The 25214-nt window shown below is 49.6% G+C and overlaps 1 protein-coding gene across 1 annotated transcript; it reads left to right on the forward strand.

The window, feature by feature from the left end:
* The first annotated feature begins 6290 nt into the window (after nucleotides 1-6290).
* On the forward strand, nucleotides 6291-7280 carry LOC130141498 (olfactory receptor 14C36-like). The gene has a single exon (XM_056322496.1). It carries the CDS (start codon nucleotides 6345-6347, stop codon nucleotides 7278-7280), a length of 936 nt encoding a protein of 311 aa, XP_056178471.1. The 5' UTR covers nucleotides 6291-6344.
* The last annotated feature ends 17934 nt before the right edge of the window (nucleotides 7281-25214 follow it).

Genomic DNA, 25214 nt, shown 5'->3' on the forward strand with positions numbered 1-25214 from the left:
TGCTGCTGGCCTTTCAGCTTCTCCCAGAGACGTGACCAAGCCACATGCCTGCTGCTGTCCTCTCATGTCCACAGGCAAAATGGACATGACAGCCTGTACCCCAGCCCTTTTCCTGGAGAGGTCCTATGCTGTAGCTTGGCAGAAGGACTTTCCCAGCCATGTTCCTGTTGCCAGCCTGTCACCTCCAGAGACAGAACTGACCTCACAGGCCCCTTCACGGTCAGGCACATCCTCCTGCATGAGGAGTTCCTGAGAATCAGCTGTCCTCCTCATAGCATACCCCTCTGTCACCCTCATTCTAACCCATGACCTGGCCACAGAAAAGCAGCCTTGTTTCTTTCAGATTTCTCAAATGCATTTCCCACAGGCCATTTCTATGGAGAAATATTCTTCACATGATCTTCCCTAGTTGTGTGGACATTTTTTATATATGCTCTTATAGCTCTATGGCTTCTTTTTCCAGGTTGGACTGACCTCTGGAGACCATTGTATCCAGCCCTCCAACTGAAGCAGGGTGACCTAGACCAGCTTGCTCAGCCACGTGTCTAGGTAGGCTTGCAATAAATCACGGAAGCATAAGAACAGAGAATCATTTAGGTTGGAAAAGACCTTAAAGGCCATCAAATTCAACCATTACCTCAGGACAGCCAATTCCGTCACTGAACCATGTCCCGAAGCACTGTGTCTATGTATTTCTGAAACATCTCCAGGGCTGGTGATTCCACCAGCTCCCTGGGCAGCCTGTTCCAATGCTTGACCATCCTTGCAGTGAAGATGTTTTTCCTCATATCCAATCTAAAGCTCTCCTCTCTAACTAGAGGCTATTTCCTCTTGTTCTGTGACTTGTTATGTGGCAGAAGAGACCTACCCCCACTCATCTACAACCTCCTTTCAGGTAACTCTAGAGAGCAGTAAGATCCCTCCTGAGTCTCCTCTTCTCCAGAGTAAAACCACTTTTCAAAAGAAAACCGTCTTTTCAGACACTCTTCAACAGACCAGGGCTCCAAACCCTTCACCAGCTTTGTTGCCCTTCTTGGACATGATCCTCAGCGTTTCTCTTGCAGTGAGGGGCCCAAAATGGAAACACAGTGTTCAAGGTGTGGCTTCAGCAGTGCTGAGTACAGGGGGTCCATCACTGCCCTGGTCCTGCTGGCCACACTGTTTTTGATAGCAGACACGATGATATGGGCCTTCTTGGCCACCCGGGCACACTGCTGGCTCTTGCTCAACCATCTGCCAACCTGCACCCTCAGGGTACTTCCCCACCAGCCTGCCTTCCAGCTACTCTGGCCCAAGCCTGTAGCGTTGTGGGGGGCTGTTGTGACCCACGTACAGAACTGGCACTTCTCCTGGTTGAACTTCATACAGTTGGACACATCCAAATGGTCCAACCCGTGCAGATCCCTCTGCAGAGCCTTCCTGCCTTCAAGGACATCAGCACTGCTACCCCACTTGATGTTGTACACAAACTCACTGAGGGTGCACTCAATCCAGACCATTGATGAAGTTCTGAAGCAGGACTGGCCCCAGCACTGAGTCCTGGGGAACACCACTCCTTATGGGCTGTTGTCACCTGGATGTCACTCCATTTACTACCCCTCTTGGGGCTTGGCTGTCCAGCCAGCTTTAACCCAGCATGGAGAACACCCACCAAAGCCATGAGCAGCCAGTTTCTCCAGGAGAATGCAGTGGGAGATGCAGCCAAAAGGCTTTCCTAAGGTCCAGGTAGACAGCATCCACAGCCTTTCCCTCATCCACTCGGCAGGTCACCTTGTCCCAGCAGGAGATCAGATTCATCAGGCAGGACCTGCCTTTCATAAACCCATACTGGCTGGTCCTGACCTCCTGGTTTTCCTGTGGCTCCTGTGTGATGATGCTCAGGACGATCTGCTCCACAACCTTCCCTGGCACTAAGATCAGTTTGACAGGCCTGTAGTTATCCCGATCCTCCCTCCTACCCTTCTTGTAGGTGGGCAGCACTTGACTAGCATTCAGCCTTCTTGGGCCTCCCCAGTTAGCCAGCACTGTGGAAAGTCACCCCTGTAGTGAGGCAATAGAGAAATAGACCAATGATTTTCAAAGTGTCCCTGCATCACGGGATGTCCATTGTCAAGGACACATTCAAAAGCACCTTGTCCTTTCTGGGTATAAGGTTCACCAGAACCACATGTCCACTGGGGCTGCAGAGGCATCACTGGCAGCAATGCCTTCTCCTGCAGCACTGCACAGTCCAGCCCTGCATGTCTCTGGTCCCAAGGACAGCATGGATTGCTCTCCTTAGGGACATCTCATTTCACCTTCACAGTGACCTCTGCCCACCACCCCAGCATGCTCTGCAGCAAAATATTTTGCTTGCGTGTGACCTTGGACACTTGGTACCCATTATTATTTTTGTAGTTACATGTCTGAGCCTGGCCCAGGTGACACAGGTGTGGTTCAGGGTAACTGCTCTGAAATAACCTAAATCAGGGAGAGGAAGGGGAAAAGTCTTATTTAAGCAGCATGAGGAAGCCTTCGGATCAATAACCTCACATCTTCTTGGGGAATTTAGAGATCCTGTGGGTTTACATGGCAAGGGTTTGGGAGTGGTTTGGAGGTGTTTGTAGGGCTGGCAGAGGTGAGAAGAGATCAAGAGCTGACTCCATGACCATAACAGCGACTTTCATTTGACTCCAAAATGGACCAGCCCCTGCCCAAACCTGAGCCAATAAGCAATCGCAGTGGCACCTCTGTGATACCCTATGGCAGAAAGGACAAAGCAGAAAGGGAGAGGAGTGAGAATGATGTGAGAGAACAACCCTACAGACATCAAGGTGAGTGAAGAAGGAGGGGAGCAGCGAGACAGAGGCTTGGTGGGATCCTGCAAGCCAGTGGTCAAGTAACCACCTACTGACAGTCACAGGGCAGCACAGTGACAATGCTCCTTTATGTGTCTGTAGGTTGTTTACATCAGTATTCTAGCACAGCTGCCAGATGGGCCAACAGCTGTGATGCTCCCCTGGATCTGAAACCCTGCATCATTCGTGTCCACCTTGGTACTAGGAGCAAAGCAATGGTGGAGTCTCATCTCCCAGGGGCAGTGAGGCAGGAGAGCAGCAGAGTGCAGGCCCCAGGTCATACACTGGCAGGCTGTGGCCTGTGCAGAAGGAGGGAACACTCCTTCGGGTGCCCTGGAATTGCCTCACCGGTCTAAACTGCGTGGTGGATGCCTGGGCTGTTGGAGGCTGCTGTCCTTGCCGAGCAGCTGTGCTGAGCTCTGCCACCTGCCTTGGCACTTGGTTCCCTCAGGGTCACAGCTCTGTCTGCAACAGGACGGGCTGCAGCTGCCTCTGCGTGGGCCCCTGGCTGAGGGCACTGCTGCACATCTGGGCTGAAGCCCCCCAGCTGTGGCACCAGCCCAGCTCTGCCTGGCCATAAGGCAACCTGGTACCAAGTGTCCCCGAGCCCGGGGGTGCAAAGGCTTTGCTTCAGAGCAGAGACATGGCCTGGGCAAAGGAGAGCTGGGTCTTGAGCCCTCGGACTGTGCAATGAAGTGCTGAAATGGGCTCTGCAGGGCTTACTGAAGCACTGAAGACATCCTCCCTGCCCCTGCCTGCAGACCCACCAGACACACACATACACACACGCTCCTTTAGGAGTACTTGGATCCTTTGCTGCAGTTTTCCTGGTGTCCTCTCTAGTAATGGGTTAACAAAAGTTGATACTCCTGCAGAAAACTTTTTCTAGTAAGGGAATTGCCACTGCTGGAAATAAGTGTGTCCCCCCAGGAGAGGCAAGGCCCATGAGGGATTGCCTCATCCTGCTGCCCAGCAGGTTCCCCTGCAGCCCCAGGGACAGCTGGAGGGAGCCCAGAGGGGCAGAGGAGGGAGGCAGGGAGAGCTCAAAAGCAGCCCTTGGTGGGGGGCTGCTGAGAGCTCCCTGCTGGAGAAATCTGCAGAGCCCTGGAGCCGGTAAGTGTGTGGCTGCAGGGCAATGCCTCTGCAGTTCCTAGCCGGGTCTGCAGCAGCTGGGCCCTCCCCAGCCTGTGGGACCGTGTGGGAGCCTTTTGCTGTGGAGGAGGCCAGTGTGCTGCAGAGCAGGGCTTCCCTGCTGCAGCGTGGGAGGGCCAGGGCATGTGGGCTGCCTTGTGCCAGGGCCGGCTGCAGGGCTGTGAAGGTGGCTGTGCAGGCAGGGGTGCCCAGGGCTGTCCTTGCCAGCAGGGTCCCTGCAGCCCAGGGGGCTGTGTGCTGGGGCAGGGGCTCTGCCGCCTGCCAGGGGCAGCTCTCAGCCTGCCGGGGGGCTCCCGTGCGGCTGTGGCGAAAAACTGTGGGTTCAAGGAATGACCCCCACACAAGGAAGTGCTTATCTCTTAATAAGAGGCTGTTGTGTGCTTCAGGGCTGCTCACAGATTCCGCTCACTGCCAGAATATTTTCCATTGGTGGTTTCAAAAAGAAGTACAAAGCAAGGTTAGTGTAAAGGTAAAGTACTTTCTTGAGTCTGTTTCCGTTTTATACTCTTGGGGAATGGGTTGGAATACACGATGAAGGAGTTCTTAATAATGACAAGTCCCCTAGACTCCTGAATTGTAACTTTGAAATATCAGAGGGTTTTATTTGAGTCTTCCTATGTGCATTCAGTCACTCCTTTCCCACGGACAAAAGGAGCTTTGCCTTTGCTGGATCCACCAGGCTCAGTCTCACCTGACCATTATTCTACCTGCAAACAAGTAACCTGCGCCCAGCCAGTGCCCTGCAGACAGGCAGCTTTGTGTAGGGCCAGAGCACAGAGGTTGTGATGGGATCTGTGAGCGCTGACGGGGAAAGACCTGGCACAGGGAGATACCTCCCACAAGGAAAATCTCCTGGCAGAAGCGATATGATCAGGGACTGATAGGAAACTTCAGACAGAATTGTTGTTGAAGGGAGAATCAGAAAGCTCTCTCTGACCATGTGCAGTGCAGACCCCTTTCTCTGAGGCATCCCCCTGGCCTGCTCTCCCCCCAGCAAAGCCTCTGCCCTCAGGGCTGGGGGTCCCGAGGCGTGAGCCACCCCCTCTGCAGCCAGAGCTCCAGCAGAGCCGCGGTGCAGCTCTGCAGCCACGTGCCCCGGTCCCTCTGCAGAGCACAGGGGCTGAGAGCAGCTGCCCGGCAGTGTTGGTGTGTGGGAGGTGGCGAGCAGAGCTGGGCAAGGGCAACGCTGCCCTCAGTGCCTGGCTCGCTCGCCCTGGACACTCTTACCTCGACCTTCAGTGCAATTTTACTTCTTTCTCTGCCGTTTTGGGTTAGTTTTATTCTCTAGCTCTTGCTGTCAGGCTCTCTGGGGATGGGTGTTTCAGCTGCAGAGTCACACTCTGACCTTGTGGGTCCTCTCCTGCAGGTGTGTCCATGGGAACAAGTGTCCCAGCTTTCCTCTCAGCTGTGGGGCTGTGGGCAATGCCCTATGTGGGGCTGGGCAATGGGCTGGTTCTCCCTGAACCTGATGCTCTTGTTAGGGCACTTGGCTACCTCCTTGAAGTTCCCTTCCAAGCAGCGAGTTGCCCTCCAGAATGGAAACCTGTCCCCTCGCACCCATTAGTGATCTGAAAGCCCCACGTAGAAGCGTAGAGTTTCTGTGATGGAGAAAACACTGTTGGGGTGGGTGAAATGAGCTGTGTATCCTTTGCTGTGGGTGGGATGCTGAGTTCTGATGAAAGTCTACAACCTTTACTGGTCTGTGGTGGGTCAGTCCGTTCTCAGCAGTGCCTTGTGGTATTTCAGGGTAACAAGGGAGTGTGGCCACCATTCATCTCAGGAAGGTGCAAGCCCATAGAAACTGGGAACCAGAAGGACAGACCACCTCCCCTCACTGTGCACTCACCCACAGGCAATCCTCTTGCCTCACAGACCTCACTCTGTTCCCCCGGAGGGCAGCAAAAATGCTCTGCTTTTCTGACATGGGAGAATACGCAACAGGAGAGATGGGGGGGAGCTGTGAAAAAAACTAAAGCTCTCTTACAATGCCTTCACCCTTCCCGTTCCTTAGCACTGGCGCTGCAGACGCTGACCAGCCCTTCTGCGTTGGCACTGGTTTCAGAGGACAAAGTTAAACACCAGGACTGGTCCCTGCCCCCACCCACTGCTGCAGAGTGGGGCTGGCTGGTCAAGAGCCCGTGGGCAGATGCCCTGCTCTTCATCACCCACACGGCCAGCACCAAGCAGGGCTGCAGCCACACAGCTGCAGGAAGGTCTCCGAGAAAAGAGAGGGATGTCTGTGTGTGACGGGGGGATGGTCTGTGGGAAATGGCTTTGATTTTGCTTGCAGAAGTCTCCCCTAAATTATCACTGTCTTTTTCTCCTGTGACAGGACCATATGCCCAGAGGCAGCACATGTCCAACAGCAGCTCCATCACCCAGTTCCTCCTCCTGGCATTGGCAGACACGCGGGAGCTGCAGCTCTTGCACTTCTGGCTCTCCCTGGGCATCTACCTGGCTGCCCTCATGGCCAATGGCCTCATCATCACCACCATAGTCTGCGACCACCACCTGCACACCCCCATGTACTTCTTCCTCCTCAACCTCTCCCTCCTCGACCTAGGCTCCATCTCCACCACTCTCCCCAAAGCCATGGCCAACTCCCTCTGGGACACCAGGGACATCTCCTACTCAGGATGTGCTGCACAGCTCTTCCTGATTGTCTTTTTCCTTTCAGCAGAGTGTTCTCTCCTCACCGTCATGGCCTATGACCGCTACATGGCCATCTGCCAGCCCCTGCACTACGGGACCCTGCTGGGCAGCAGAGCTTGTGTCCACATGGCAGCAGCTGCCTGGGCCAGTGGGTTTCTCAATGCTGCGCTGCACACGGCCAATACACTGTCACCGCCGCTCTGCCAAGGCAATGCCCTGGGACAGGTCTTCTGTGAAATCCCACAGATCCTCAAGCTCTCCTGCTCACACACCTACCTCAGGGAAGTGGGGCTAATTGTGGCTGGTGCTTCTTTATTATTTGGCTGTTTTGTTTTCATTCTTCTGTCCTATGTGCAGATCTTCAGGGCTGTGCTGAGGATCCCCTCTGAGCAGGGACGGCACAAAGCCTTTTCCACGTGCCTTCCTCACCTGGCCGTGGTCTCCCTCTTTGTCAGCACTGCCACGTTTGCCTACCTGAAACCCCCCTCCATCTCCTCCCCATCCCTGGACCTGGTGGTGGCAGTCCTGTACTCGGTGGTGCCTCCAGCAGTGAACCCCCTCATCTACAGCATGAGGAACCAGGAGCTGAAGGACGCACTGAAGAAGCTGATGCAGTCAGGTGTCTCTCAGCAGCACTGAACTGCCTGAATCTCCTCACAAGGCATTTGCAGGTCATCTCTGGAACTTCCTGTGCATTTAGCATTTAATCTGTGACAATCCTGTTTGTTTTGCAATGCCTGCATGGAGTCCACTTCCTCAAGGCAGGAACCTAGCCTTTTTGACCCAGAGGCCTTTATACGTGTGTTTTGGGGGATGGTGCAGCTAGACTCCTGTGTCACATCTATGTAATAAAAGAGTTTTTTCCCAGTACTGATATCTGGGAAGTGCCTGGTAGAGGAAAATACCAGTGTAGATTTAAGCTGGGTGAGTCTGCATGGTGTGGGCACACAGCAGGTCGGGGCACACAGCAGGTGTGCAGATCTAGGGGTCATGGTGAAGGAACCAAGGCAATTAAGGAGAAGGACTGAGGGGCCTGCTCTGTGCCATATCCCCTGGACACACCACACAAGCTGCCCCAGATTCCCCAAGAGGTCCCTAACACCACTCCTTTCCCTTCTTTGTCTTACACCCCAGCCCCCATCAGGAACATCTGTTGCATGGTCACCTCTGTCCTACTCCAGGGCTCAGTGAGACCCAGATCCATTCCTATTTTAAATGTAAAGGCAGCCACTTTCAATATAAAGGCAGCCTTGTTCGCACTGACACTTGTTACACACAAGTCCCATAGCTCTTGTCACAGTTGGTGTGGTGACGCAAGTCGAGACAGACTCAAAACCACTGTATATGTGTGGGTGAGTTCAGGCAGTATGGCTAAAATGGCATTTATTGTTTTAACATATTGCTTATATATCTTAGACAGTACATGTGTCAGATGCTGATAGGCTTTATGTCTTCTCCTTGCTTGCTGTTTGCTGTTGCTGTAGGCGCCCGTATGCTGCGGTTTTAAGTTCTGGTTTTTTCACATCCCGTTTACATGCCTGACATTTTTGTAGATGTCTTAAAGGTACGCGACTAAGCCTTCAAAGTCAACTAACTCATTAGCAGACCGACTGCAGACCCCAACAATTCCCCTATTTTGTTTTTGAACAGCTGTGTGCTGTTTGCGGCAGGTGTGCTGTGCGCTGCAGGGCCCTTGGCAAATACGACACAAACTAGGCAATAGCAAACAAACAATACCGCCAACTGAGTGAATTGATGCCAAAAAACCCCTGACAGTTTCTCAGGTTTTGGTAACATGTTGCTGCAATGTGGCACCTAAATCCATGCAGTACACGCCATCAAGATCCTCACAGCCATGTCCCGAGTCAACAACAAAAACTCAATAGCTGCTCTGTTTTGTAAAATCGCATGTGGTGGCAAATCATCAGCTAACAATCCCAAAACACTAGAGGTTTGATTTGCATTCTTAACTACCTAACAAATAAGGTGATTTAACTCTTTTAATGCTTTCCCTGCTGCTGCTCCGGGTAAGAGAAGAGCTGCTGCAATACGTTCCCATCAGTTCCATGACTCAACTACACCATTACATGTTTCATCCAAAGCTATACTGTGTTTAAACACATTATGCTTATCAGCATGAGCACATATTGATTTATGTGGGTGCCATGGTGCCATCATGGCCTCCCGGTACATTAGCATCTACATAAAAACAACTATCAGCATTCAATGTGCCAACAACATCAATTTCTTGTGGGTTACCATTATACAGAGTTAACCTATTATCCCAAATACCAAGGTTTTCAGTAAGATCCTTCATTACTCAAAGTCTTTGATGAAATCGTACATTCGGCTTTTGTGCAATAATGTCTGTTAACACACGTTGCAAGTCAGTTTTGAGGAAGGGCACACCAACCAGGCATGTGTGGGAGGGTTGACTGCCTTGCACCAGAGACACACCAAACCGGGATGGGTTCAGTTGCTGTGCTAAGGAGACCACACATCAGTTGTTGGGTTGACTGGTGGCAGCCGTGCTCCCACGATCCAGCACGCTAATCTCAGGCCGCACACAGCGAGCTGGTATCCATTGCAGACCTTCATCTGTAAAGACACAAGCATAACCTCTCCCCCAAGGTAACAATCCATGCAGTCCTGACCACTGCCTAGTACAAGGTCTTTCATGCCTGCTAAGACGCCTTTGTGCTTTGGCTGCTTATTACCAAGTGACACAAAGTGCCGCACAATGGGAGGCACCGCATGGTTGGCAGAGATTTTCAAAAAGTTCAAAACACAGCATGCTTTCTCTGAACGTGCCTCTGGGGTCATTTCCTTCATTCCCCCTTCTTGTGTTTCAAGCAGGCATTTAAGAGTATTGTTCATGTGTTCAACGATGGCTTGGCCCGCGGGGGAATGGGGAATACCAAATTTGTGGGAGATCCCCCACCGGGAAAGGAACTGAATGATGGACTTGGAGCTATAGGCAGGTCCATTGTCCGTTCTGATTTCAAGGGGGACACCGAGCACAGACAAAGCACGTTGCCAGTGCCAAATGACCTCACGACTGGTCTCACCTGTGTGGGCAGTAGCAATCATTGCAGCAGAATATGTGCCTATTGTAACATGGACATATTTTTGTCTGCCAAACTCGTTGTAATGACTGACATCTGTTTGCCAAAGTTTTAAAGCTTGAAGGCCTCTAGGACTGACTCCAAGACTGGGTATGGAGGTAACATTTGGACAGTCTGGACAGGCTGCAACAATGCTGCATGCAGCAGCCTGAGAGAGACGCTTTTGGCCAAGTTGATGATACCAGGATTGCCAAATACAATGATAAAATTGGTGGGCTAACACGGCCTGCTGGTGGGCATCAGGAACAGGCAGTGACAGAGCCACAGAAACTAGAGCATCAGCTCTAGCATTGCCTTCAATTAGAGAACGGGTAGGGAAGAACAGCCGTAAAATGCATAACATAAAATGGAGACCGGCGTTTCCAAATTCCTTCCCAACCTAAAGTCTAAGCTGCTAAAAGTTTGGGATGGTTGACATGGCCAAGGACAGTGATATCCAACTTGGGAAGGAGGGCTGCCACATAGGCTGAATCAGTAACAAGATTAAGAGTGCCTGGGAAGAACTGAAATGCCAAGGCCGCAGCTTGTAACTCTTCAACTTCCAGGGTTCCTTCCAAATATACAATTTGGGAATGCCATTGCCCGTCCTGCTTCCAAGCAGCAGTGGCTTTTCATGGTTTTCCAGACCTGTCCGTAAACACTGTGTCACCTTTGACTGGGCATCTCTGATTTAGCTGCCGTGGCTGCAAAGTTACATCTACAGTCATTTTCAAAAGTGGATGAGGTGGATGATGGTGCTGAACTTGCCCTTGAAAACTGGCAAGAGCCACTTGAAGGGCAGTAGCGTTTGACAGCGCCCATTCAAAATTGAATTGTTGTACAGGGATAATCACAGCTGTTGGATCCACTGCGGTCAACTCTAAACATCTTTTTCAGATTCTTATGATCAAGTTGACAAATTTGGACCATCCAACAGAATTTTTCTTAGACTGCAAAGGCAAATCCAACCATACTGCAACAACCGACTTGGCTTTGTCTGCTTTGTCTTCTGGATCTAAAGGAATGGTGAACATACAGCCTTACAGATCAATAACTACAATGTCCCACTCCATTGGTATCACGGTGGCAGACGGCAATCCCGGCTGCAAGGCCCCCACAGGGGCCATCACTGCATTGACTTTACGCAGGTCATGCAGCAATCGCCTTTTACCTGAAATCATTTTCATCACAAATACAGGGCTGTTCCACGGGCTATGTGACTCTTCAGTGTGGCCCGTGTTTAATTTTTCCTTAAGTAATTCATGCCGGGCACACAGCTTTTCCTGGGGCAGGGGCCACTGACCTACCCATACTGGTCTGTCGGTCAGCCAAGTAGACCAAGGGGAGGCTGTTTCACTGCCTGCAGTACAGCGGCCCCAGTTAAAAATCCGTGGTGATCCAAACTCCCCACTGTCCTAGACAATCTCGGCCCCACAGAGTGAGTGCTGTGGTAGTAACGTATGGCCGGATGGAGGCAGTCTGTCCTTCTTGTGTTTTGATCTGTATAGGTTTTACAGACAAGTAGCTTGTAGTCACGCCCCCCCGACCTACATCTCCCGCTGCGTTATTTACTAAAGGCCAATGAGGTGGCCAGTCCTTGCTTGATATGACAGTTGCGTCTGCTCCGGTATCCAGAAGACCGCTCAACTTCACTTGTGCCGGAGTGCCTCCCGACAACGCCAGAGTGCAGGTCATGTTGGGTCCTTGTGGAGATGGTTCTTGTGTCCAAGACACTTGAGGTATTCCAATGGAGGTGAATCCCTCATCACCCTGCTGTCTAGGCTCTGTCTGGGGAACAAAACTCTCAAAAGGCACAAGCTGAGCAAGGCGTGTATTATTTGGAATGTTCCCAGGAGGCACAGTTGCAGAAACTCAGGCACATATTTGACCTGTACAGTCTGCATCAAAAACACTAACATGGACTTGGTTATTTTGGACTTGATCTAACACTAGGGTGGACCACTGAGCCTGATGTTGAGGGCTGGCATACTGCCCAGTACCCATCAACACGTCAGGCCCATTACCAACCCGGGGATCATCCTGTGCAAGGTTCATATTCTGCAGCCCTTGCTGTTCCACCGCTGCCCGCCATGTGCTGTGGGAGACCGCTAGTGGCACAGGTTGGAAAATGATCTGCGCCACCTGAGAAATATCGAAAGGAGTCCAAGTGTCCATGGTAAGCAAATGTAACAATTGCTTTGTAACCGACGAATTCACCCCGTACTGAGAAACAGGTTTTTGCAAGTCCTGCACTATTTTCCAAGCAGGTGCTGTATGAACCTTGGGATTACCAGCAGCCACGTCTCCTGTTATAACAGGACATGCATGCAGTGCAACAGTGGAAGGAGTAGTAACATCAAGGAGCGGTCTACCTGTATGTCCTACTAAATTCCAGTTTCCCTCTTTCTGTACCCCATCTTTTACAGCCTGCCAAAATTGCCGAGGGCCGCGTGGCATTACCATTACGTTGGATACTGGATTTCTACCACCACCACATTCATCGCTGCCTCTGACTGATAACCTTGTCGTAGCTGGACATGATTCCCGATTTTTGGCATTTCCACCCTGCGTAGGCAGGGGAGGAGCAGAGGGGGCAGGCGGGAGGGGAGAAGCAGCTGTGGGAGGAGGGAGTGGGGGCTGCCATAAATGTCGGTGGGACTCAGGGGGGCAGGGATCAGTCCGCCGAGGTTTCTGCTTGCCGTCCTCATCCTCGGAATCACTACCGAACATAGGTCGATGCCATTGGGCAGATCTGGGGGCTTTGGGACATTGAGGAGTGGTGACTGGTAAGGGGCACGGATTCTCCCCCTCCCCCACGACCTCACCCTCTTGTCTGTTGACTGAAGGGTGATCCAGGGGAGGTCTGGCTGATACACCCCCGCTGACGTCTTGCTGACTTTTCAAGCCCCCCACAGCATCACTAAGCAGTGCCCATGTAGCCAAAAGCCACGACACCTCTTTGTCCCCTTTCGCCGCAGCTTCTAACAGTGTCGATCCTAAATTCTCCCAGGTCGACACACTAAAAGCAGTCATGGTGGATGCTTCTACTCCTTGTCTCTTGGCCCACAATAACATACATCTTAACCAGAGCCCATCTAAAGTAGTTCCACGCTTCTGTAACATTTAACTTCCACATGACAGCACCATGGTATCTTCCTTAAATTTGTCCCCGTGATGTCCCTGGTGGCTCACCTTTCTGGTGTCACGGTCTCCCAGGACCTTGCAGCCGTCCCGTTGCGCTATTCCACTTCACCAGGCTCCATCTCCCCACCAACCCGCTGGTCACAGTCTCACGGTCTCCTTATGATACCCCTTATTGGGGTCACATCAGCACTTTGAGGTAACCAATTGTGGCGACGCAAGTCGAGTCAGACCCAAAATGTGGAGTGGCTGGAAGAAAACGGGCATATTATGAGCAACCCAGACCGAATAACTTGGTTGTAATAACAGGCCGCAGCTCTAACAAGCTGCAGGTGTTGTGAAGGACATGTGCAAGGCCAAGGGAGACAAAGAAACTGTGTATTCACAGAGAGGTAAGAGAGTTGGACAGAAAGATGATAAAAACAGGATGCCTGCACAAGGGGGGAGCAGCGTGTGGGTACCGCACTGGGACCAACAACTTGGGAGGTAGGAGCGTGTGAACGAGTAGTTTTAACCGATCACCTTTTACATAACAAAGCGTGCGTAGTGTGTGCATTTTTAGCTGTAGAGTATAAATTGGTGTGAGTCTATTAATAACGTGGCACTAACTTGATCACATTGGTCGTATAAGTTGTGTCTGAGCCTTCTGCATCAACAAGTGGCGCCCGAACAGGGACCCTCTTGTCCATGCTTGCTGGAGCACAGAGGTGGACAAGAGGGGGCAGAAGAAGCTGGCCGTAGCAGGTGCTGCCCCATTGCATGGGAAGATGCGTGCGCACAGCCGTTGGAATCTTGCCCCGATCAGGTGAGCGGTCAGGGAGGAGATGGGGTCCACGCTGAGCAAAGAGGAAGCAGCAGTGGTGAAGCTCGCCCAACATATCCTCTCTCAGAGAGGGTTATCTTGTGATGACGGAAGCCTGAAGAGGTTGCTGTCGTGGGCTCGGCAGCGTGGATTAATCCGATCCGTGAGTGCAGCCTCTGAACTAGACACTTAGGAAAAGGTTGGCGCAGCACTGTGGGAGGACATTAGCTCAGGCTCTAAAGGCAGGGGGAAGCTCTCCACAGTGTGGAGGCTGATCCCAGAGACTCTGTGCGGCGAATGAAGAGACGGGACGCAGCTTGATGCAAGCAAATGTCAATTTATTGTACAGAAGCACGAGTTTTTATACACTTTCAGAAGCTGCGCGTTTTAAACTAATTGGTTCTTGAAGCTAAGCCTTGCATACTAGGCAATCCCTGACTGGTGGTTAACTACCAGCAATCAACAGCAAGGTGTTACCTTTCCTTGGCGCCATCCTTGGTGCCATCCGTCTCCCACTCCCCTGTGCTCTGTAAACATGCCTCATCATGTTAATTGTTGTCTAGACAAGCTCGAGCACATTCCCCTCAGCTAACTGACTGCCACGCATGGTCCTAGTTTCCAGACCGCTCCTGCAACTCTGAAAGAGATGAAAGCAGAATGACAAACTACCACATCTGCTTTTGCTGCCCTGTCGGCAGTTGAAGGCGCTAGAGCAAAAGACTCTGCTACTGCTATGACATTCTCGGGAGCCTCGTTCCCAAAAGCCAAAAGAAAGGACAGGGATGCATGGTGTGTAGCAGCAGTGCGGCTAAAGCGCCAAGAGCCAAAGGAAATGAATCTGCCACCGCTTGAATCTCCCGGTCCATGTTGGAGAGAGAAATACCCGGAACGCGTGCATAACGTCTCGACAGAGGACAGCTTCTATCCACCTCTGCCTCTGTCCACGCCTCCATCACCCCAATCGGCATCTGCAGAACGTCACTGTGGTTTGGAGACTGTACAGCTGCAAGACCTCATGAAAAAATTGGAGCAACTTGAGACATGGATGCTAGAATTGGCACAGCCTGCTCCTATAGCACTGCCACTATCTCCCTTCTCTATTAATCCTTTTTCACAGGGTGGAGGAGGGGAGAGTGGCTCTGGGGAGACATTAGCAGCGGGACCGTTACCACCGCTGGTTCCAATGGGAGGCATGGGGGGTAACTGTAATCCAACACGTCGATGGTGGGGAGTCATTTGGGATGCAATTATAGAGGGGCAATTTGGGCCGATGGCCTTTCCTGTGATAGTAACACCACAGGGTAACGAGTGGGAACCTTTAGACTGGAAAGTAATCAAAGAAGCGGAATTAGCAGTAACACAATATGGGTTTAAATCTCCATATACTAACTCAATAATTCAGCATATTTTCACAGCAAATTTATTAACTCCATATGATGTGCGTATGGTTGCACAAGCTTTGTTAACGGCTTCTCAGCAGATACAGTTTTTTCAACGCTGGCAGGCAGCGAGTCATGCTGCTGCGGCCACGCCACGTCAGCAGGGGGATCCGCTGTTTGGAGTGAATGCCCAAATGCTTTACAGGTGCCAGCCCCTTCGCTAACCCTTAGTGGCAAGTGGGATTCCAACCCAAGGTGTTACGATTAATGCAGGAACTAGCTCTGAAAACGATTTTTGCCCTCCATGATGACAAAATAGCACCAGCATTTATGGGGATAGAACAGGGACCTATAGAATCCTACCCAAAATTTATAGACAGACTGCATGCCGCTCTCATGATTAATCCTGATCTGAATGAGGATATGAAAGCAAAGTTTCTTGATATGCTTGCTTATGATAATGCTAATGAGAAAACTAAGAAAGCTTTAAGCCTCCTGCCGTGTGGGTCATCAGCTGTCCAGCTGTTGGAGGTGGCAGAAAGAATGATTGATCAGGAAAAAACTGCCTTTATGGCTGCCGCGGTAGGAGCTGCAGTGAAGCTGCTTGTGCAAGGTAAAAATAATAACGGGAGGCAAGCTAGGAGATGTTTTAATTGTGGCAGGATGGGACATATTAAATCACAATGTCATGTTCCAGGCTCACAGCAAAAGAAATGGTGTGTGCAGTGTTGGGAAGATAATCATAACACCAGTGATTGTCGGAAAAAGGGGAACGAGACACGGAGCACGTCTCGCCCTTGTGGTACGACACAAGTCCAGGGTGCTTGGATCGCTGCTCCACCACCACCTCTGGAAGCACCAGAGTGGACCTGACAAGAGCAGTAGCTATTACTCTTACCGACACCACAGTTCAATCGGTTGATTCAAATCTTGTGGGACCTTTGGGACATGGTGTGAGTGCCTTATTAATCGGATGTTCTTCAGTATCTAGGAAAGGTATTTTTGTAGTCCCAGGACCTATTGAAGGACGGATTAAAATAATGGTTTACACACTAACTCCCCCTATAACTATTAAGGAGGGATCAAAAATTGCTCAATTAATTCCTTTTGAAGCAGAAGTGCCTAACGCAGAACAAAAGACAAGGGCTGTAGAAGGTATTGGATCCACCGGTCAGCCTGGTGTTTTGCTAGCCATGCACATCAGTCGGGGAAAACCGGAGGAAGAAACATAACTGAGACACCCTAGTGGACAAGTGTGCAAATTGCAGATGATTATAGACAGTGGAGGTGATGTAACGATTGTACCTTTTCTTAAGTGGTCTAGGCGGTGGCCTCTAATGCCAGCGGGTACCGGCATTGTAGGGGTTGGTGGGACTCAAGCTACCTTTATCAGTAGAGACATAACTGCATTTATGTTCTCTGATGGTAGGGTAGTAACTACATGTCCCTACATAATGCACCTGCCTGTGGCACTAATTGGAAGAGATCAGCTGAAAAACTGATGATCCAATTTGGATTGATCAGTGGCCGCTAAAGCAAGACCGGCTGCAGATTGTCAATAATTTGGTGCAGGAACAATTAGATGCTGGGCACATCGTGCCTTCAACTAGTCCATGGAACACCCCAGTTTTTACAGTCCCAAAGAAGTCTGGGAAATGGCAGCTGTTACATGACTACGAGCAACCAGTGCCGTTATGTGTGATATGGGCGCCTTACAACGCGGGCTACCCTCTCCGGTTATGCTACCGGAGGATTGGGATTTGGTGATTATCGATTCAAAAGACTGTTTCTTTACAATTCCTTTACATCCACAGGATGCTGAAAGGTTTGCTTTTACAGTGCCATCGATAAATAAAGCAGAGCCAGCGAAAAGATATCACTGGGTGGTGTTGCCGCAGGGAATGAAAAACTCACCTACGACGTGTCAATTGTTTGTTGCCTGGGCTTTAGAACCCATTTGTGAGCAGTATCCTCATTTACTTATCTAGCATTACATGGATGATATTTCGGTTGCAGGAAAACAGCTGGATTCTGAGCTGTTTTCTCAGCTGAATTTTATGTCAGCTCACGCATAGTCTTGGAAAAAGGGGGTTGAAGATAGCCCCAGAGAAAATTCAGAAGAAAGGGAGATGGTTGTACCTGGGCTGGATCATTACAAATGGAATGATTCGACCTCAGAAAGGGAAAATTAACACAGCAATAGAAACATTGTCTGATGTGCAAAAATGAATGGGAGATATCCAGTGGGTTCGTAATATCTGCGGAACTACGAACGATGATCTGAAACCATTGATGCCGCTCCTGGGAACATCTGCACAGGCTCAGGAGCGCCGTCAATTGAATGAGGATCAGCAACAGGCGTTGCAGGTGATCACTAATAAGATAGTAACAACTTATGCTCACAGTCGACTAGACAACCAAGCTCTTTCGTTGATGATAATTAACTCAGGAGGTGAGCGAGAACACCCATTAGGGATTATTATTATCCAGCTGGGAGAAGGGAAACTGCATTTACGAATTTTGAAATGGGTTTTTCTCCCTTTCCAGCCCAGGAAGACAGTGGTTACACACCCTGAATTGTTTTCACAGCTTATTATCAAAGGGAGGCAGCGAATTGCAGATATCTCAGGCCTCGAGCCGACTATTACATATGTACCTGTGTCTCAACTTTATTTGGACTGGCCGTTGTCTGCTTCAACAGAATTTCAAATAGCAGCTGCTGATTTTTTGGGAACTCTCACTAACACCCTTCGGACAAACTTTTGCCATTGTTATCTCATCAGCGCATTGAACATTTGCCTTTGCAATCGGAGGTTCCTTTAAAAGGGATAACTGTTTTTACTGATGCTGGGTGAAAATCTCAGAAAGCTGCAGTCACCTGGAAAGTAGGAGAAACCTGGGAACATAAACTGCTCCCTGGGGTGACCGGAGACTCTTTACAGACTTTAGAACTCCGAGCTGTTACTTGGGCATTTCAGCACTGGTTTCGAGAACCCGTTAATGTAGTATCAGACTCATTATATGTTGTGGGCACGGTACAGCGTTTGGAACATAGTATGGTGAAATCTGTGCGAAATCCTGTATTGTTTACTCTGTTGTTACAATTGTTAACGCTTTTGAACCAGCATCGGGATGAATATTTTATTGTGCATATTCGCAGTCATCAGAAATACGGAGGTCTCGCGTTAGGTAACGCTCGGGCTGAGCAGCTTGTCGCTCCAGCCTGGACAGGTCCTGTTGTTAAAACCTTTGAACAAGCTAGGTTATCACATGAGTTTTTTCACCAGTCAGCAAAAGTGTTGGCCAGGCAATTTCACATTCCTGTGGCTGATGCTAGGGAAATTGTACAGTCCTGTCCTGATTGTCAGAAGGCAGGAGCTGGCCTTGGTTTGGGGGTGAACCCTCGGGGACTCCGACCCCTACAATTTTGGCAGATGGATGTAACTCATATCCCAGAATTTGGCAGGCTTAAATATGTGCATGTTTCAATTGATACCTTTTCCCTAGCGCCCTGAGCAACGGCGCAAGCTGGTGAAACAGCACGGCATGTAATTAGACATATGCATGCTGCCATTATGGCACTTGGAGTGCCTGCACAAATCAAACCTGATAATGGCCCGGCCTACACTTCTTGGAACTTTACTCTTTTTTGTCAGCTTTGGGGTATATGTCCTATCGCAGGCATACCACACTTTCCCACGGGACAGGCCATTGTGGAATGAGTACATCAAACACTGAAAGCGCTTTTGCAAAAACAAAAAGGGGAGAGGTACTGGGTCCGGCAGAGCATCTTGTAAAAGCGATATACGTATTGAACTATTTATGGTTTACAGGTGATAGAAATGAACCGCCAGTAATAATGCATAGTTTGTGTTTGAGATCTGGGGTAAACCAGTGTGGAAATAGTGTTTTTGGTCAATACAGAGATGTCGCTACAGGAGAATGGAAGGGACCTGCGGAACTAAAAATGACGGGGCAAGGACATGCTTGCGTTTTTGCAGATACCCGTGTTAGATGGATTCCGAGTCGCTGGGTGAGGCCCTGGCAAGGGGATCTCTAAGAATAAAGAAGTACAGGATCCGGTTGAAGTAGAGGATCAGGTTAAAGTAGAGGATCAGGTTTGATTTCTTATGTTTTACAGGGCATGGGTCAATATCACTGGTAGCCTTATGTCCTGAGGCACTTCAACGACACCAGCATCGACTGAACTTGGTCTTGACCCCATGTGAACGCAGCTGCCCAGCTCAGAACAGATCAAGAAAATCGACACAGCTTGTAGAGAGCGTGGTCTGAACTGTCAGCCTTGGGTTTTCATACATTGCACGTGGTGTGACAAGAAGACTTGGAGAGTCGCACGTGCATGTGATCGAGATAGTCTGTTTAAATGTCACTCATGTAATGATCGGGTTGTGTTTTGTTCTGAAGCGAGCGAGTTGTCTGACTTTCTAGGTGTGTTAGCATATTGGTAATGTGCTGTTAATATGGAAAGACAAGCGTGAATACTTTGAGAATAACAGTAGTTTTCTTGAGGTTTTAAGCTACATTAAGGACCTTGGGTGAAGGGTTTTTAGCAGAAATTAGTTTCAGGCTTTTAAGACGCTTAGCTTTGCAGTGTATTAATCAGAATAATAAGATAGTTGACAGGATTTGTAGAATTAGAATAAACGTTCCTCGAAGCTTGCAGGTGCATTGGAGCAGCTGGGAAAAGGAGGTAAAATGATGGCAACACCCCAGACGTAGAGCACAGCTATGTTGATTTGTTTTCCACCAGGTAGTGAGGGGATTTTTGACATTTTACCCAGAACGAATATTTGGGTAACATGGGCAAATTCAGCTGGGGTAACAGATTTTTGTCTGAGCTTGCAACAAGCAGATAACCCTGTTTGAACCTGTGTGATTGGTATGCCTTTGCAGGAGAATGAAACCGACTTTGATGGGTATTGGAATCCACGGAGCGTAAACCTGGCTAACAGAGAAAGCGGTTCTTGTTTAAGCCCCAACAGCAGATATGTTTGGCCCTCTATGCGTGGCGCAGCTTGGCAGAAAGCGGTCATTGAAAATTTAAATCAATTACATCAGTTACCTTTACAGGAGTTAGACTTATTGGCTAGCATTGTGCCTGTCCAATATGATAATGTTACTGCAACCGCAATGCCAGGTTGTAAAAGCATGTCACCACAGCTCCAACCAGTGAATGGTACAGGAGTGATCTGGTTTGATAAACCGCGGCATAGTTGGTTTACAAGGCAAGGGGAGCAGGGCCGGTATGTACGTTATCTAAATGTCACAGGGCATTCTCTTTGGAGTGACTTGAGAGCCGGAAGGTTACATGTAAGCACCACAGGGGGTTTTAAACTTCCTCCAGGAGTGTTTCTGGTTTGTGGAGATAGAGCATGGCCCCGTATTCCCATGCGACCTTGTTACCTTGGACGGTTAACGTTGTTTGCTCCTCACATGAAAGATTTATTCAATGTCAGTAGGGATCATGGGAGACCTATTTGAACTTTTGATGATACATGTAACGACAATGTACAGCTGCCATCAGTAGCACTGCTATAGCCACATCTATTTTTCTTCCAGGAGGAATGGCAGCCATGAATGCAAAAAATATACATAGCTTAGCATGCTGGGGTCAGAAACAATTTAATTTGACTTCATGAATGGTAAGTGAGCTACTTACTGATGTAGAGGGTGTTAGGCATACTACTTTGAAGAATCGAGCTGCCATAGATTTTTTATTGTTAGCACACGGACATGGTTGTGAAGATTTTGAAAGGGATGTGTTGTTCCAATTTGTCTGATCACTCAAAAAGCATAACTCAGCAATTAGCAACACTGCACGACAATATGAAGCATGTTACTGAAGGACATGATCCTTTTTCTGACCGGCTCAATAGCCTCGGGCTAAGGGGATGGTTGCAGATTGTAGTTAAAGGAGCATTGGTAGTGGTAATAGTGTTCTTGATTTTGATATTGTTACTTCCCTGTTTGTTTCAATGTTTGCAACGCATAATGAATGGGTTAATTAAACAGATGTCCAGAATGGGGTCTGGATTGCTCAAAAACAAAAAGGGGGATTTCTGGAGTGGCTGGAAGAAAACGGGCATATTATGAGCAACCCAGACCGAATAACTTGGTTGTAATAACAGGCCGCAGCTCTAACCAGCTGCAGGTGTTGTGAAGGACATGTGCAAGGCCAAGGGAGACAAAGAAACTGTGTATTCACAGAGAGGTAAGAGAGTTGGACAGAAAGATGATAAAAACAGGATGCCTGCACAAGGGGGGAGCAGCGTGTGGGCACCACACCGGGACCAACCATAGGGGAGGTGGAAGCATGTGAACAAGTAGTATAACCGATCACCTTTTACATAACAAAGCGTGCGTAGTGTGAGTATTTTTAGCTGTAGAGTATAAATTGGTGTGAGTCTATTAATAACATGGCACTAACTTGATCACATTGGTCATATAAGTTGTGCCTGAGCCTACTGCGTCAACAACTACCATCTTCTCAATTCCCCAGGGAGTTTCTTGGTGCTTCCTTTTAACCAATTCACACATAATTTCCTCTGTAAATGTTAGTTGATGCGAAGGAGTCACCCGTCATCCGTGATTTGGGGTTGCTTCAGTATATTAGCCAACTGATTGTTTTCTGGTGGATCCTGTGGGCTCTTAGGCCCTACTTTCTGCCGTTTCTCTGGCAGGACTAGCAATATTTGACTTTCAGCTGCTTCTTTCCTTGCTTGATCTGCCACTTGCTGTCCTATATGCACCGAGCTATCTCCAAGGTGCTGCACTTTACAATGCATAATTGCCAGCACCCTGGGTCAACTGGTCACCTGAAATGATGGGTGGGTCTTTGCCTCATAATTTGACGGGGGATCCTTGAGAGGTTCAGAGTCCTCTTTCTTTCTTTCTTTCCAACAGCCCCATCGGCATGGTCTATTCCAAAGGCAAATTTCAAATATGTCCATACATTAAAAAAGCCTTGTCTGTTCATAATAATCCCAGTGCCCTTAGTAAGGCTGTGAGTTCTGCCTCTTGGGCCCACGTGTCAGATGAGAGGGCTTTGGCTTCTCTTCTCTCTCTGATAGTTACCACCACATGTCCTGCTCTTTGGGTCCCATTTCGCACAAAAGTACTACCACCTACAAATAAGTCCCAGTCTCCATTTTCTGTTGGCGTGCCTTTTAATTCCACTCGGCTAGAATATACCTCTGCCATTGTCTTTAAACAATCATGAGTTGGTTCTTCTTTTCCACTGAGATCATGTCATTTTTGCCCAGGTGTCAGTTCCTGGGCCTCTTGCATCGGTAATACTGTAGCTGCCACCGTGCGCGGACAGGTTGGCCGTCCTTTACTGACACTGTCCAGCTGTTTGGAAAAGCTCCCCATGGTCTGCTCCATGGTTCCAGGCTCTGGGCCAACACTCCTAAGGCAACGTGTCACCTTTCATGCACAAAGAGTTCCAATGGGTTTTCTAGATTTGGGAGGCCTAGAGCTGGAGCACTCATTCCAGTCCGTTTCCATTCCGTAAATGCATCTCTGCACTCCTGAGTCCAGACAAGGAGGTTTCCCTTTCCTCCGACACCTTCATATAGAAGTTTGGCAATGAGTCCCAAATTCGTTATCCATAAGTGACACCACCCGGCCATTCCCAGGGATGCTCTGAGCTCTTGTTTTCATTTGGCTTCTGGGATTTGACAAATGGCCCTTCTCCTCCAGCTCCAAGACTCTGCTGGCCCAGGCAAATTGTAAATCCCCAATTGGTTGCTTCTTCTGGGGTGATCTGAGCTCTTCCCCAGGATAGTTTGTACCCCGCTAGGTGAAGTCGGAAAGGGGGGAGTTGTTACTATATTTTTTATTTTATTTTTTTTTCAGTTTTGCAGCTGCCTTGCTTCCAGGTATTGCTCTTTGTTTCAGTGTGATCAGCAGTGAGCCATTGCTAACCCACCCTCGCTGTGTAAGTTCATGCCAAGAGGAAAAGACGTCCAGAACTTGCGGTCCCTGAGACCGTTGTGTGGTAACTAATGACACAAACACGGACAGTCCATACAGGGGAAGCACAGTGAGCTTCAATTCAATTCAGCCAGCTGTAACCAGAGGGTCGGCTGTGTGTGAGACTCCAGTGTCTGATTGTCCAAACCACTTTTGGTGCTGAAATCTCCGTTTTTAGGCCCAAGCACTGTTTAGGATCTCAGCTCCTCTTTAACCACTTTTTTAAGGCACAAGTTTTTAAATTTTGGAAAGCAAAGCCTGATTTTAAAAGCCTAAAGCTTCATTTATCGGATAGAAAAGCACATTTATAGAGTTCAGCACCTCCTTCTCAAGCCCTGAAGCCCTGGCTGGCTGACACTTTGTGCAGCCCAAACCTGACAGCCTCCAAAGGGGGGGATCCCAGGGGCTCTCAGGGTGCCCTGCTGCAGCGCAGACCACCCTCTCTTTACATTCCCTCAGGCCTGGGGGAAGCTCCTGGGAGGCAGTTTGTGGCTGCTGCCTCTGCCATGCCACCTGCCACTGCAGCACAGGTGCCTTCAGCATCCCTCCAGGCAGGCAGAGCCGGCTTTTAGGCTGCCCTGCGCCCCTCCAGCGGGCTCAGGAGGCCCAGGTCCCTCAGCCCCTGCACACAGCTCAGCTGCTTTAGGCCCCTAAGCCCACCGTGACAGGCTGCCCGGGGCCCTTCTCCAGTTTCTTCACCCTCCTTTCAGAAGGAGAAACTCATGGGCTCATCCAGCATCCAGCATAATTCCCATGCCCTTCTCCCCCAGCTGTTCCTCGGCCAGTCACACCCCAGCCTGTCCCCATGGACAAGGTTGTTCTGCTCCCAGGGCAGACTTTGCCCACTCTGCCTTGTCAACTTATGGAGGTTTCTTTCGGACGAGTCCCCAGGCATGCCAAGGTCCTTCTGGACTGAAACCCCAACACATCAGCACTTCTAGTCTGTGGGCAAGTGCTTCAAACACCATCAGAACAAGAGGAACGGGAGACCACGATGCACTACATGGAGTTTCTACCTCAGGTTGACAATTCCCACAGTAAACATCTCCGAAGTACCAGGACAGGATATAAAACAAGAAAAGCATGGCCAAGGGGGAAAGGACTGACAGGCTAGGGTGTTTTTGAGGTTTTTTTGCAGGATATTAGGAGAGTACCAGAGAAGAACTTGTATCAGGGAAAGGATGGGCTCAGGGCTGATTGTGGGCACCTATGAGGCAGCCCTGCACCTGGTGTGAGTTCCTTCAGTGCTCAGGGAACATGCGAGGGCTTTGCCTAACTGAAAAACAGGAATGGGAAGGAAGGACAGCACCATTCAGGCTGGTGGGGAACTGGGCAGGTTTCTTGATCAACCTCCTGCACAGAGCAAGGCCAGACCAAGTGACTCAGGGCTTTCCCCAAACAGACTTTGGTCCCTCTCTGGGATAGAGCCAGCACACACTCTGTGAGATACAGATTCCAAAAGAAGGCTGTCATCATTTTGGAAGACTTACTCAACTTTAGGTCCTCTGAACCTCTCTTGTTTCAGCCTATTGCCTCTTGTCCTTGTGTCTTGTGGTACGGAGATGAGCCTGACTATGTCTTCCTGGTACCAGTGCCATGCTGCTGCATGTTCCTCCAAGATCTTTTTTTCTCCAGGGTGGACAAGCCCAAATGACTCAACTTCTTCTCATTTTGCAAGTTCTCCACCTGTGACCACCATGGTGGGCCTCCACTGAACAGGGTCCAGTTTAACAATGTCTCTGGTATACTGGATTCCAGGTACACTGGATCTATTGTATCATGTGCCGAGTAGAGGGGGATAATCACTTCAGTTGTCTCTGCTCAATCTCATCGAGCCCACCATGCTGTTTGGCTGAATTTACCGATGACTCGTGCTCTGCCTGAAACACGCAAGAGTCAACAGGACCGTTCCCACACAGCTGCTACCCAGCCACGCGGTCCCCAGGCCCTCTGATTGCAGGGGCTTAGTCCACTCTGGAGAAAGGACATAGGATTTTTCTTTATCGAATACAATGAGGTTCCTTTGGAACCTCACTTTGACCTGTCTGTGTCCTTAAAGATGACAAACTTGCTTTCCAGTGTTGTGTCTGCTGTCTTGAGTGTGGTGTAAGAGTCAGTCTAAAGAGAACTATATGGTCTCAACATTGCCAAC

This window comes from Falco biarmicus, chromosome 19, assembly GCF_023638135.1.
Source record: "Falco biarmicus isolate bFalBia1 chromosome 19, bFalBia1.pri, whole genome shotgun sequence".
Taxonomy (NCBI): Eukaryota; Metazoa; Chordata; class Aves; order Falconiformes; family Falconidae; genus Falco; species Falco biarmicus.

Coding starts and splice junctions, on each gene's coding strand:
- LOC130141498 (XM_056322496.1), top strand. CDS start 6,345: ATGTCCAACAGCAGCTCCATCACCCAGTTCCTCCTCCTGGCATTGGCA.